The 16,120-nt window shown below is 36.9% G+C and overlaps 2 protein-coding genes across 2 annotated transcripts in view; one reads left to right on the top strand and one right to left on the bottom strand.

Moving 5' to 3' along the window:
• Window positions 1-1,364: 1,364 nt before the first annotated feature.
• On the top strand, window positions 1,365-2,168 carry LOC123673289 (craniofacial development protein 2-like). Its single transcript, XM_045607774.1, has one exon. The coding sequence runs from the start codon at window positions 1,365-1,367 to the stop codon at window positions 2,166-2,168; it is 804 nt and encodes a 267-aa protein (XP_045463730.1).
• Window positions 2,169-9,894: 7,726 nt separating this feature from the next.
• LOC123673229 (netrin-B-like) overlaps window positions 9,895-16,120 on the bottom strand; it is a 308,617-nt gene continuing 302,391 nt past the window's right edge. Inside the window, exons 5-7 of the mRNA XM_045607698.1 lie at window positions 13,096-13,164; window positions 12,104-12,296; window positions 9,895-11,467 (exon numbers count right to left, since the gene is read on the bottom strand). Coding sequence (XP_045463654.1) covers window positions 11,311-11,467; window positions 12,104-12,296; window positions 13,096-13,164 — 419 coding nt within the window. The 3' untranslated portion in view covers window positions 9,895-11,310. The remainder of the gene's footprint in view (window positions 11,468-12,103; window positions 12,297-13,095; window positions 13,165-16,120) is intronic.

Below are 16,120 nucleotides of genomic sequence, written 5' to 3'. Positions count from 1 at the left end.
TATTACAAGGGAGAATTCCGCAAACGTACCATGTCTTACCCAAAACCTATCGAATGTAACTAATTTGAAATATGAAATGCCAAATATTATGACCAATTGCTGAAGGCAAGTTGAAAAAAAAAATATATATCGAACAAATAGTCAACCAAATTTAGAAACGACCTGAGCACTAAGGAAAAAGGAAATGAGGGAAAAAGTGAAACAGACTTCAGTTGCCTAAGGCTTCTCTCTAAAAAACGAAAGAGAGATGAGTGTAAAGGAGCTCAATGAGAACTTCTTTACACCCTAAATATTTAAATTACTCAGAGTTGAGTGAAAAAGGTGAAACAGAAGTCGGTTGCTGAAGGCCTCTCTCTAAAAAACGAAAGAGGGATGAGGATACTTCACACTGATGTGAAATACCATCATCCTAGCGATTCTGGAAAGTCATGCCTAAACGACCTATCGTCAAAAATCTCAATATAAATTTCAGCCACTGCTACTAAAAAGTAAACAGTGCTGCGGTTATAAAAATGAAAACTAAAAAAACCGTCTCAACTAAACAAAAGTGAATGAATTTAAAAGGTGCCGTCGCACAACAAGAAAAATCTTCCTGGCACCCGAGACGAAGGTGAACCAGAAAGGGGGGGCATGGAAGATTTTTAGTTTGAGTCCAAAATTTTCAAAAATGACTCCATCATTCTATGTTTCTTGCATAGAACGATGTCAAATCCGTTAATGAAACTAAATTGAGGTAAATCCAAAATTAGCAAATATAACGTCAAATCCGGTAATGAAAAGGTAAGGTAAAATCGATATTTATCGACCACGAAAAAATGCGATAACATTCGACAAAGTAGGTAAAAGATAATTAACGCCGTCTGTGAAAAATCAGCCATAAATGGCTCAAAATAGTCAAATAATGTGTACAAAGATGTTCTGAACTGACGTGTATATGAATCAACTGAGCTCAAGGATTCACTTCCCTACCTCCCTCTCCATTGAAGTGATATAACTGAAAGTTCACAGCAACGTTAAGTTGGGCGCCAGCAAGTATATAACTTGCAACGATAACGATAAGATAAATGAAAATTGAAGGAAAAATAGGGAAACGGGATATTGCAACAGTACACAGAAAATCCTCGGGGGAGCCTGTAACCCCTAGAGGACGCGTCCCCAGGTGGCGGATAGGGGAATGCCTCCCAGATATGGGTGGTAGGAGGGAAATGAAATACCTCTCGCGGACCAACAGGAAAGTAGCGTCTGCCTCAGAATGAGCGGCTACAAACAGCGTCTGACCCAGAATGGGCGGCTGAAAACTAAACACTCGCCAACCCGCTCGGCAAGCGTGGCGTTTGAATGCCAAACCCCTTCCAAAAATGAAAATGTCGAAATACAAAACAGAAATACCCCAGGCGAGTAGAGCTAAGCGCTCAGAATCTCGCACTGATTTATCAGTCAGCCTCAAGGATTCTGGGGGAGGCAGAACTTCGGCAGTACCAGATAAAAAACGGAAAACCAACAGGAACATCTTGGTTTCAACATACAACATTCGCACAATGAGACTAGAAGAGCACTTATTAAGTCTAGAAAAAGAACTTCAAACCATCAAATGGGATATACTTGGAATTAGTGAGACCAGAATGAAAGGCGAGGCCAATATGATTCTGAAATCTGGCCATGTACTTTTTCAAAGAAATTCAGAAACAGGTCACCACATAGGAGGAGTGGCGATCATGGTCAATAGCAGAATAAAACATCTTGTCACTAAGAGCAAAGCCATATCAGATCGTGTTATCTATATCATGCTGCATCTGAACAGAGTACAAAGCATACAGATCATACAGGCATACGCCCCCACATCCGCATCAACAGACGAAGACGTTGAACAATTTTATGAAGACCTAACGACAGCTAAGAACCAAGAGAACACCAAATTCAAGATCATAATGGGTGACTTTAATGCCAAGGTAGGACAGAGAACAGCGACAGACGGTCTGAACATCGGAAACTTTGGACTGGGGACACGAAACATTAGAGGCGAAATGTTGCTTGACTTCCTGAACAAAGAACAAATGTACTGCATGAACACATTCTTTAAGAAGCAGCCTCAAAGGAAATGGACTTGGAGAAGTCCAGACGGCGCAATAAAAAATGAGATAGATTATATCCTCACTACAGATAAATAACTCTGTACCGATGTATCGGTCCTCAATCGTTTCAACACCGGAAGTGATCATAGAATAGTTAGAGCCACCATAAGTATAAACACTCACTTGGAAAGGAAAAAACAAATGGAGAAAATCATTCGACCAACCTCGAACCAACTAAAAGAGAAAATAGAAGACTACAACGCACAAATCAACAAGAAGTTGGAACCAACAGAAAACCTCAGAAATTTGACACTCAACGAGATAGCCGTAAAAATCGTTGGCAGTATTAAGGTGGCTACCAAGAGTGTATGCTCCATGAAGGCAAAAGCTGATACGAAACTTAGCAAGAACACCAATGAACTATTGGCAGAACGCAGAAAAACGGATAGGGATTCAGCAGGGTATCCAACACTGGATAGAAAGGTGAAAAAGGCAATTAGAAAGGACCTGAGATCGTATAACACACAAACAATAAACGAAGCTATCGAGAACAACATGAATATGAAAGTACTTCGGTCGAAAAGAACAAAAGGAAAGTCGCTCATATACAAAATTAAGAACCAACAGGGAGAAGTTGTTACTGAGAGGCAGCAAATAACTTCCACCATCCAGCAATTTTACAGTGGACTTTACAGACAATCGGTACATAAACCAAACCGACCGAGAATTCAAATGGTCCAAAATGTGGGCTCCGAAGATATACCGGAAGTTGACACTGCAGAGTTAAGAATGGCATTAAAGCAGATGAAGAACCGGAAGGCTCCAGGAGAAGATCTCATTACAGTGGAGATGCTGAAGAACGGAGGTAAAACTCTTGAGAAAGCACTGATTATTCTTTTTAACAGATGCCTGGAGGAGGGAAAAATTCCCGATACATGGAGAAATGCCGAGGTGATAATCCTCTTCAAAAAAGGGGACCGAACCAACATCGAGAACTACAGACCGGTTAGCCTTCTATCCGTTTTGTATAAGCTCCTCAGCAAAATCATTACCAACCGCCTCAATAATAAGTTCGACTTTTATCAACCTGTGGAACAGGCTGGTTTCCGGAGCAGCTTCAGTACATTGGACCACATACAAACGATACGCACGCTTATTGAGAAATGTACAGAGTACAATGTCCCGTTACACCTCGCTTTCGTTGATTACAAGAAAGCATTTGACTCATTGGAAACATGGGCGGTGATGGAGGCAATGAGCAACGCAAGGATTGACTCAAGATATACAAACCTCATTGAGGACATCTACAAAGATGCTACGCTCCACGTCAAAATAGATGAAAACACAACAACGGATAAGATCCCAATACAGTGAGGAGTTAGACAGGGCGACTCGATCTCTCCGAAATTGTTCACCTTGGCGCTGGAAGATGTCTTCAAGAAATTATCATGACAACAGAAGGGAGTCAATATAGACGGAAGATACCTAAATCATCTCCGTTTCGCCGACGACATTGTACTCATGAGCACTAATGCAGGGGAGCTTAGCAGTATGTTACTTGACCTGAAGGAAGCGTCACAAATAGTAGGCCTAGAAATGAACCTGCAAAAAACTAAGATCATGAGCCCAGACAATATCTGTGTCACTGTCGATAATAAGGTGCTTGAAGTTGTAGAGGAATATATTTATCTTGGTCACAACATAATGCTGGGAAAGAACAACCAGACAGCCGAAATAGGGAGAAGGATCAGGCTGGCTTGGGCGGCTTTTGGGAATCTGACACATATCCTCAAAGAACCTAAAATGCCAATTAATTTAAAACGAAAGGTATTTGATGCTTGCGTGTTACCAGTCATGTTGTACGGACTCGAGACAGTTACCCTAACAAAGAAAAGCGCACAACGACTGCGAGTCTGCCAACGTGCGATGGAACGAGCAATGCTCGGGATCAGCTTGAGAGACAGGCAGACAAATGAAAATATCAGGGCGAAAACCAGAGTAAGTGACGCAGTAGAACAAGCTGCTAGAAGTAAATGGCGGTGGGCTGGTCATGTCGCGCGGAATGATGTGAAGTGGACGAAAATTATCATGCAGTGGAGACCACGACTGACAAAAAGAAGTGTTGGCAGACCCCTGTTAAGATGGCGAGATGACATTCAAAGGCGAGCAGGAAAGAACTGGATTCTCACAGCACAGTGTAGGACGACATGGAAGCGATTGGAAGAGGCCTATGTCCAGGAGTGGACTCAAACGGGCTGAAGAAGAGAAAAAAGAAAGAAGAACACAGAAAATAAGAAAAAAAACTGAATCGTTACAGACCCAAAATAATAAAATTCTCCAAAGTATACTCTCAGTTACGCCAAAATTAATTTGCTCTGCATATCTAAAAGACACTTCAGTCAGATTAACAACAACTTCAAAGGTAAATATATGTAGTATCCATACTACAACGATAAGATAAATAGTAGCCACCATAAACTAATAGTGGTACAACGATAAGCGATAATAGTAGCTATGCTACAAAGATACGATAATAGTAGCCACGCTACAAAAATACGATAATAGTAGCCACGCTACAAAGATACGATAATAGTAGCCATGCTACAACGATAAACGATAATAATTGTCAAAAAATAAATGAAATAAATAAATAATAAATCTAAAAAGAAAAACATATAATCTGTGCATCTGGAGCAAATTTAGGAAGTAAAGGTTAAAGGCAAAAAGGAATTATTCATCATCGTCATCAGTTTTGTCAAAATCGGTAGAAACATAACCACGGGTCAGATCTAGCTTTATGTATTTGACATGGGAATTGCCAAGGTCAGTCCCGTTCAAGAAATCTGGATTATTCATTTTATCAGACAAAATAAACAAGAAAAACAATTATATGTAAATGTACAGCTACGAAAAAATATATCACGACACGTGTGGTCCATCTGATACCAACGAAAAATATCAAAGACGAGACAAAAGGAAGAGAAAAAGTTAAACAAAGATAAATTATTACTTTAGAACTGAAAAGGTCGAAATGATAGGAGCAGTTGCCAAAATTTTCGGGCCTCACGTTGTTGCGCCAAATGTGTAACGTTACAATTGCCCATGAGACTCTAAGGACTAATTTCTAGGGGTGGTTTGGCTTATTTGGCAACAAAACTCCTACCCAGGTTTTTACAAATTTAATAAAATCAAAATATACAATGATCGATCCTTTTCACTCCAAACAAATAATAAAATAGAAACTTAACTTAAAACGATTTTAAATGAGCCACTCTGCCACTAGGATGGAACCTCTTCTGTATATTATCTTCAGCCTTCTGAACACCAATTCTTATCAGGAAGCTATAGTACTCCAGTCCTCATTCAACGAAGTTGGTGTGATAAAGCCAGGTATTTCGCAGGAATTCTTTCAGATTCAGAGAGTAAAGTGGTCTAACATACGTACTATCCCAAATTCTGTATCTCAAGGAAGTAGTTCTTGATATTTTTCAATCCCAAGAAAGGTTCCTGTTCTAATCCCACGGGAGGTTTCTTCGTTCTAATCCCACGGGAGGTTTCTTCGTTCTAATCCCACGGGAGGTTTCTTCGTTCTAATCCCACGGGAGGTTTTCTTCGTTCTAATCCCACGGGAGGTGCGAGAATCCCGACACAATTCTCGCCGATAAATAAGATTCCGAGTCTCAAATTAAATTAATAATGACTGAAATCTAAATCTGAGGTACTTATTCTTGCTGGAGTCTCAATCATCATTGAAAATCTTTCAGAAAATTCTCTCCAGAAACGCGCATCTGCGTTCCGACCGAAAGTACACGATATGAAACGATTAATTGACAAATTACCGCGTCTTCAAAAATTCCAGTAGCGTAACATGGAATGAAGCGTGCAAAATCGTTGCAATAACTTGTGTACGATCGACGATCCTCGATACATCCACCCCCAATCGTCATCAACAAATCCTTGAATACATTTTTCCGTCTTTTGAAAACATAGATAAATAGTCCATACATCCTTTAAGATACCTCAAAACTCTTTTTGGCTGCGTCCCAGTGCTCTTTTTTGTGGCAATTATTGATTTGACTCAAAAAATTGAAGCAAATGATCAGGGCGAGTGCAAATTGATAGATACATCAAAGCACCAATCACCAAGTATTGCCCCAGTTTTTTTTTTGTGGCAATTATTAAATTGACTCAAAAAATTGTAGCGAATGATATATCAGGGCTAGTGCAAATTTATAGATACATCAAAGCAGCAAATCAGCCGTTTTCAATTTACAATTTTCTTTCAGTGGGGTATTTATTGGTTTTGAGTCTACCATTCCAAATCTCATCAAAATGTGTTCTATATACTACTTCTGGTCAAGACAAGAGATAAAAAAAACGCAAAAATAGTACTCGCTTTAAAACCGCTTTTCATCCAGATTAGCAAACACTTTGCTGTCACTTGGTCATAATGACCAACCTATTTCTAAACCGCGATTAACTAGTGACGCACTGAATCTCCTGAGGGATTAAATTGTAGGTAGAATTTCCAGGAGGACCTAGAAAATGATCGTTGCCCAACACATTTTGGCACCCTTGCAAGATGAAATGATGTCTCCCTCGAGTTTCGTAGGAGTAAGCAGGCAAGGAAGAATTCTTTCCGCCACAGAGGTGTTTCATGGAATTATACGAAGCAATACAGTTGGCGGACATCGAAAACATGCACCTCCGATGGATACCTCGGATATTTTTAGAGAATTGTCTTCAAGAATCTTTTTTGTTTAATTTCAAGTTTTCGAATATGTCTTCAAATCATTCTCACAACACACTATACTATAACGCCTCTAGACTAGAGCATCATAAAGGATCTTCAACTGATGAACAGGTATTTGAATCTCTACCCAGATGTCAGCATTATGGCATGGTACAAGGGCTTGCCGAAGTCCTAAACCGGATGCAGAAGGACTGCGAAATAGTTAACACCATCAAAAAGCGAAAACTTCTGTACCTGGGCCATATAATGAGAGGCAGAAAGTACACACTTCTCCAACTGATAGTCCAGGGAAAAATCAGTGGACGAAGGAACATTGGTAGACCCCGTATGTCCTGGCTTAAGAACCTGAGGGACTGGTTTAACTGTAGTAGTGTTCAATTGTTCAGGGCTGCAGTCAACAGGGTCCGGATTGCTGTGATGATAGCTAACCTCCGATAGGAGATGCACTGCAAGAAGAAGACAAGGGCTTGTAGTAACTGCCTGCTGTAAAGTAGACAGTGAAATTGAGACTGAATAGAAAAGGCTGCGTGGCTTATCCCAGCCTGCTACATTTCCCATACCTCAAAAATCCCATGTTTCCCCAAACACCATACTCCTGCCTATACCTCGCCCACTCCTAAAAATATCCTCAAATATCTACCACTCCAAGGGACAGGTTCTAGCAGAACGAGCAACAAGAGAAGAGAAACAGGTCAGCCAGCTCGCCAGTCAGCTACGTCCACCAAGGAGAATGTAGAGGCGCATAAGCGACCATATAGATAAAGGTAGGTGGAAATTTTTAACAGGTCTAGCAGAATGCCACACAAGAAGCCGGGGGGAACTGGGGAAACGTTCCCCCCCCCCCCCCCAAATGGCCCGGATACCTCTTAAATTTTGCCGGCCCTCCTAGAATTTGACATACTAAGGCTCAAATAATTACAAGATAAGCAAAAATTTCACCTTCAATACATTTTGTGAAAATGATAATGATAATGAATGATAATGAACGGTAGAAAAAATGACGTCCCAAAATGGCGGAAGTGTCTGGGGCCCACATTCTCAGTATTTTGAGTATCTAAAAGTTTTCTCCCCCAAAAGTGGAGCCTGGATCCGCGCCTGGACTTTTATGCCCTCGAATCTTAGGAAACGAGGTTAACAAAAAGTATGTTAGCACTCTGCTTAACACCACTGTTCACGGGCAAAATCACTAAAAACTCTTTCAAAAAACTCTCCTCTTATAACTTCCCGGCATGAAGTAAGGTGAAACCCATGCTGTCAGGACTTGCGTTAGTCGTGCTAGTTCGCAAAACACTTGGGTCGAGACCAGGGTAAGAGGCGTCTCCTCGTGGTGATAAGGTCTAAGGGAGGAGATTTGCAGACCAAGTCTCCGCGAGGAACTACCTCAGGCTCAAGTTACGTAATTAGAGCAATGAGGAAACAACGGAACGAGGGAACTCGTAGGTAGGTGGATGCTTCAGGCTTTTTAGGTTACCAACCACGAGAAACGAAATGCTTCTGCCCTATCCCATACTCCATTAGGGTAGGACAGTGTATCACAATTCTAGACATTCCGCCATAGAATATCAAACCCTTTGTGAGCCGGACACACTGAGGCTGAATGCGTAAGATGTAGGTTGACATCCTTGGAACCGTTTTCTTCGAGTTCGGCGTAGGTGTATTGGAGGATTTAGTGAGAACTGAGAATGCCCTTATGTGGAGCCTCACACTATCCAACAGGTGTTTCATACTTGTCGAGATTTGTTTGTGTCCATAATATGGATTTCCCTCCATTGAAAAAATCTATTTGAATCTATGTGAAATGGTTCATAACCTTTTACAAACAAATTGTATGTACTCATTACATTTTAAATTAAAATGCATAATCACTCCCAAGTTTTTCATCTTTTACTGAGGCAGTATGGTACACTGTTCCTTCATTTTGACAACCCAAATATAACTAAATGATGGTGTATTGAATATAGAGCACCTAAAAGGCAGGTATTTTTTTTTTGAGTTGACCGAGAGTAATTTATATTCAATCCAATTTTTTTGTTTAGAGAAACCGGTCTCTTCAATGATCTTGAGCACTTCCCAAGAATCTGCTTTTCGAAAAACTGATGTGTCGTCCACAAATACTAGAATATCTCCTTCACATCTAACACCGAATATACCATTCATTATACTGAATAGGATCGGCCCCAAAACTGTTTCTTGTGGAATCCTGACCTCCAATCCCCTCAGTACGCTCATTAAGGAGTCCACATTCACAGACTGAGATCTACATGTCAGGAAACTTCTGAAGAAGCTGAGCGGATTACTTAAAATACCGATATCTACTAAGGTCTGCAAAACATGGCTTATGATGTCAAATGCCTTCATATATAGAGACTAGGCTTGCCCTCATCCAATACCGTGGACACCATCGAAGTCAGAGACAGCAAGGCATCCTTCGTGGACACCCCCTTCCTGAAGCGAAACTATTTATCAGAACAAACATTGTACTTAGTGATGTAAGCTGATAATTCTTCTTGAGAACCTTCTCTATTATAATAGGTGAAGGTATCAGTCACAAGGAACTATTTATGTATAATTTATTCAGCAGCAACGTTTCGGGAAATTTATTCCCTTCCTCAGGCTAAAAACAATTTTACTTAAATTAGTAATGGGTAGCATGAGATCTTGAATATGAACTAACTAAAAATATACTCTCAGCAAAACATTCTCTATTATTTTTGTCAAATGGGTTATTAAAGTGATTGGTCTATAATTTGTTATTATTAGTCATTTCCTCCCTTGAATATTGGTACAATATTGGTAAATTCCACTGGCCTTCTCCCAAGCACAAATTTATGCCGACCTATCAGATTTCAGTCCATTGTTTTAAATCAGTATTTCCCAACGATATTTCGATAATTATGATTCTATTCTTAGAAAAGATTACTGTATTAAAAGAGCTAAGGTTGACTGAAGCAATATTGTGACTATAGAATATTTGGAAATGCAGATATATCTTACCTGCACGTAAATTAATCACTTTGTGGAGCATACACAAGGAAAGCAAAAGAAATGACTGTATTCAAATAGGATAAATTGTGTAGGTATTGTAATCTTTATTGAATGGAAGGTACACAATTAATTTACAATTCATAACTTCAAATTGATCCATATGACTCGAATTATTCCAAAAAGTTGAGGTATCTCAAAACAGACTAACAAAAATTATTTGTGCAAGAATTTTTCAGGAATGTGACGTAAATAGTAAGTAGAGTGAGTTATAGTTTGAAAGGGTATAGGCAAATTGTTACGTATTTGATCAATGAAAGTAGGTATGGGTACTTGAAATTTCTGAATCATAATATTTCACGTCACATTTCTGGATGAATTCGAGAAACTGATTGAAAATAATGGCAGGAATAGATTATAGTTCGAACATCATGACATCATGCAGCAGGTTATGTTACAGTATTGCTGGAACACGTTAAAATTTGATATGTTAACAACATCGAAATACCTAGTCTAAAGTCTACAATTGAGTATAAATATTTCTAGAACATGAAGATATTATTGAATGTTATCCGCTAGGAACTAGGTATATGCCTTATAATTATGTATACCTACGACAATAATAAGATTTGAAATTTCGAATAGGTTATAACATTCTAGGAGTTGTATCTATATAATTGCTATCTTATCCATGCTGCCTTTTTAATACTGTACAATCTTATCCTAATTTCTTCCCATTCAGTCTTTACCACTCACAGAAATTCAGAATAGTCATCCATTTCAACAACTCATGTCTAAAGTACATTACTGGAGTATGGAAAGGGAAAAATCATTAAGTACATGAGAAATTATATCAGAACTTTGGGGACCATTTTTCAAAAGTAATAGAAGTGAGTAATTTTCAATGAGATTTTTATTATGAAGTTATTGTAAACATTACGTGAATGGCTAAATTTGTGCATTATTAATTGTTAGATATATATTTACGGCAAGAATAGAAAATACATAATTTAGTAATCTGAATTAAACTATCGAAATTATTCGATTTTGTACGATCAAAAAATGTTTTCAATTTTCATAATCTGATGAAGTAGTTGAGAAGAATATATTTTGTAGAGAAATACACAATAAATAAAATTTTCAAATGAATGACTATTATTCGGTTCTCTACCACTCAACATTCACTTCTGAGTAAAATAAATAAATCATTTAAACACTAATAGACATTTATCTCAAGACGAAAAATATTTACATAATATAAAACATGGAAGTTACAGCTGTTGTCTAATAAATAATTGGAGATTAACCAATAGTCACTATAAAAATGCATTTGGTACAGTGCATTGTTAGGTTACTTGAGAAGCTCCCTCGGAATTTCAAAAATTCAGAATACTGAAATACGACATACATAAATCACAGTAAAACTGTCAGCTCATCATTCGATTTTACAGAATACGTCGATTGTTTTTTTAAGCTGAACATTCTCAACTAGGAAAGGGAAATTCAGTTGCATTTCCTGGCTCTACGTCTAAATCTTCTCATTCTCTGGTCCCATTCGTCCCTCCATTCGATAACAATAGATCGCTGGGTGATCCCTAAGTTGCCAGATATGGTGCCCCCTGGCGAATCATCTTTCTCCCTTCCCAGGAACAAGTATTGTCTGAAAATATTCGAAATGGAATTTCATTATTGAATTCATACATATTTGTACGAAGAATCGTGAAAAAATATTTTTGGAACATGAGAGAGGTTGAGCTTTACAAAGAGCGTAAAACCCCACAAAGAGTTGATAGTATATTATTTCATAACGAGAAGTGTTACTTTTCATGGCGTGCTTGTGTTTATTTAATTGTTTTTGAAAGTGAGCCATGAAAAGTCACTTATTTTTTTTCAAATGTTTTGAAATTCATAAATATCAGGAGTTGCCACTTTGAATAATAAGTTTTATATTAACGATCATTATAATTGATTGATTTGGAAAATGTGTCTATAGTTACGGTCATCATGCTAAATTTATTTTGACAGGCATGACATTGATAGTAATTATTGTTAGGCAACCCTTTTCCCTCCGTCGGATGGAAAAGTAATTAATCGTTGACAGAGAGCAACACTTTTCCCTCCGGCGAAGGAAAAGTATAACTTTTCGATGTTCTTGTTGGTAGAAATATGACGTTGTTGTTGAAAAAACTGATGAGAGGATAAAATTTCCCATCATAAAATTGAAACTACATTTATGATCATACTTCAGTATGAAATTTTCCGCACTAGTTGGGAAAACTCTATCTTGCACACTTACTTTCCATCCTTAATTTTCGGACATTTACAGTTGAGGTCTGTTTCAGGTACAACCATAATCATCGTACCTTTTCGGATTCGTGAATCTCTATTCTTCTTATAAATATATTCTACGTAAATCATAAATCGAACCCATCCTTTGGTGTGTTCATCTTCGCTATTGTCGATGTGAGATAAAACTCTCGCCATGATGGCTGTAACAAACAATAAAAAAATTTAAACATATGAAACTGTTGATGATATTGATAAAAAATTCTAATAAATAAAATTGAAAATTATGTTCAGGAATTCCATTGATGAAAAATAAATTTTGGCAGGAAAAGAGATCTGAAAAATTGGGATCATGGTGATATACTATTTTGCTTTGGGAACTTCTGAAAACTCTAAGCTTGCCTCAATAAGTTGGTTGGTTAGTAGTTGTTTTCTGCATAAGGTCTTTTTTTTATGCAGATTTTAATTTTCCCATTCAAAAAATTGATTTTTCCTATAAAGGTATTATTTAAATCCACCTCCTTCCTTTCAATCTTCGTATAAACATGAGTATTTCATATTTATTGTTCATCTCCTGCTGATTATAAGATCATTGTGCATACTTGAAAAATAAAAAATACTTGAAAACTTTATTTTTGTCGAATGACTGTCTGTTTATCCAATATCATAAAGGAATGAAATATTCATTCTGTTCAGTATTATGCCATAGTCTCTTGTCACAAAGTTTTAAGTTTATGTTTAACTCTGATTCGACAACGATGTTGTTATTGTTGTCAATGATGTTGAACATAAATAAAGATTTTTCGGACAAGAGAATGATTACTGCAAATGGTATTTCTAGTTGTAATTGGAATTCACAAGCAATCCAAAAAATAAAAGTTGAGTTTGTTGTCTCCTGTAGAATTATTTGAAAATGCCATAGTAGTTGAATGATTGCGAAATAGTATAAGTGAAATGAAATAGAGGATAATTCATTCATCTGAATAATATCATCGCACTCACCAAAATCTCTTTTACAATATTTGTTCAAGTTCAGCCTCCTCGTCGCAGCTTTGCATTTTCCACATGTATCTAAAGAGGAAAAGAAACAAATCATTAGTATTTTAAGTGTATACCACTAATATTTGTTGAACGAAACAGAAATATTATTTCTAGTCTGAACTGATTAATTGAGCTCGATGGATGATTTCTGGAATATTGTAGAACTTCAGGAGAAAGCTGTATTCAATATTTTTTATGTAGGTACTTTCAAATATAATTCAAATACAAAGTTAGCTTCAAAGAGGTTGTATTTTATACTGTAGTTTTAGAGCGCTCCTTCTTATAATCGATCGCATTTCGTCATAATGTCCGTGATTTACGAATTTTGAGCTAGGAATGGTCTCAAACGATAAAATTCGACTCGTTGATGACCAATCATCGTCGTCAATTTCGATTCCTTCCTTCCCTCCAGACGTCCTATACATCAGGGTGTTTTCTACTTGAATGTCAATAATTATGGTAGTGATTTTTGGGCTCATTCAAAGAAAAAACTTTATATGTCCTAAAAGTTTTACCTTTTGCGATACAGGGTAGTAAAGTTTTCAAAAATAAATCATTCATTTTTAAGATCTACAAATCCACTTCAGATATTTCAATGAAATTTGTCATACATGTACTATGAATCAAGAGGCTTTTTTTTAATTTCCACAAGTGGCGTTCGTACGTTATTTGACCTGCCTATTTTGGCAGATATTGTTGGTACGCCTTAGATTTTTCCTGAAATAAAAATTATTTTTGAAATTCCCAATCATTTCTTACCAAAGTTGATCACTTGATTTTTTTCAATCCGATCCACGATTTTCGCTCAAAAAAATTAAAACCGTTTCTCTGCATAATCATAACAATGTGGTTAATATACATATACATAATATGCCAATATCACCATGCAGAGACATATGTAGATTTTATTTTTTTAGATGAAACCCGTAGGTCGGACTAAAAAAAATCAAGAGATCAAATTTGGTAAGAAATGATTGGGAATTTCAAAAATAATTCTTATTTCAGGAAAAATCTGTGGCCAAAATAGACAGGTCAAATTACGTACGACCGCCACTTGTGGAAATTAAAGAAAAGTTATACATTAAAAAATGCCTCTTGATTTATAATACATGTATGAAACACCCTGTATAACACGGAGGGTAGAGACCCCCCCCATAACTATAACTTTCGAAGGGAAGGACCTAGAAACGTGAACTTTACAGGGTTGGATTAAATCTTGATTGTCGCGATGAATATGGCCGTTCAAAATTTCTTTGTCTGTTAATATAAAACAATCTAGATTTAATATAGATGAAAACGAGGATGGAAATGAGCAATTTAATGTAGAATGGCAATTTCAAGCTTTATTTGAATTTTCATGTTGATCGCGTAACCAGAACTATTGAAAATTTAAGAATATCGAACAAACATTATGCAATGTTTCCATGATAATAGAATCGACAGAATTGAGATTTCGGGTGTTGATATGAACTAATAATTTCTAGTTCCTCGAGAAACTTCAAGCTGATCACACCATCGGAACCATAAAAAATTCAAAAAGAATAATGAAAAAAGGATATTTCCGTGATTACAAATTTTATTAGGTTGAGATATTATGTTTTTATATAGACAATAATCATAACAAGTGGATAGCATAACCATAGAAACCATAGGAAATTCAAGAAAAAATTCAAATGTTTCAGTAACATCAAATCTGACCGAGATGAAATAGACATACATATGTCATTTTCAGTAAGCAAATTTTGTCCCCAACATAAACTTTCAAATTTGACATGAAGCGCGGAAATGAAAACATATCATTGATAGGTACGATATTTTACTAAATTCTCGAGTTTCTCCCTAAAGAACGCACTTCTTATGTCTCATAGTGATTAAACGTTTCATAATAACTCAAAATATATTGAAATAAATACCTAATACAAACGTCTTGAAACAACCGATGACACACTAGGAGAGCAAAAGTTGCCAAACATTGGATTTCAGCAGGTAGATACCGAAAATAATGAATATTCTGCTTAATATAAATTCGACAATGAGGAGAAATATCGGATTGCAAATATTCAAATTTGCATGATTAATCGGGAATCACTGAAATAAATATATTTCATTCAATATAATATACATTCATAACAATATAGTAAAACTGTGATTTGAAATTATATCACAATCCGACAACGTGACCTAACCGTGTTGGGGACATGTAAAAATTGCGTATACTTACTCCCTTTATCTATGTTTATTACTCTATAGTGTTATCCAAGTTTAACGCAAGTATGGACGATCATTCAAGAGCTGCTGACTTCCGTTAGTTCTCACCTTTTTTTTTATTTCCGTACGAACTTTTTTGGTTATCTCATTGTAATTTGGATAATAAACCTGAAGAAACATTCAATGGAAATTCAATGCCCAAATACGCATATTGCGAGCAAAATCTAGAAGCATTCGAAATGTGGGCCTACCGTAGGATGTTGAAAATATCGTGGCAAAAATGCAGAAGGAAATTACAATATCTCAGCCATATCATGAGAGACTCAAAATATGAGTTTCTACAATTCATAACACAAGGAAAAGTTGTGGGAAGAAGATCTGTTGGAAGAAGAAGAATATCCTGGCTTGCAAACCTGCGAAAATGGTTTAACTCCACATCAGCGAACCTCTTTAAAGCCGTAGCTGACGTAGCTCCCAAGGTTAAAATAGCAATGATGGTAGCCAATGGAGATGGTACATGAAGAAGAAGAAGAAGAATGCACATTTTCATAATATCACTGTATATCTCACTTGAATTCGAATTCCTTGTGAATAACCTCAAGTGATTCAAAATTGTCTGGACTATACAACTGAATATTCAACACAATCGTTCTAGCTAGATCCCAAACCTGATTTGGAAACCTTGGGGTTAATTAAGCCACGATGCGCCGATAGAACTGAGAGTTACATGTTACATGGCGATTACTGCTTCATTGCGAAGTCGAGAAACATGGACTTA

This window comes from Harmonia axyridis, chromosome 2 (genome assembly GCF_914767665.1).
Source record: "Harmonia axyridis chromosome 2, icHarAxyr1.1, whole genome shotgun sequence".
Classification (NCBI taxonomy): domain Eukaryota; kingdom Metazoa; phylum Arthropoda; class Insecta; order Coleoptera; family Coccinellidae; genus Harmonia; species Harmonia axyridis.
Note: the sequence above shows the minus strand (reverse complement) of the source record. Positions and strands in the feature narration are given on the sequence as shown.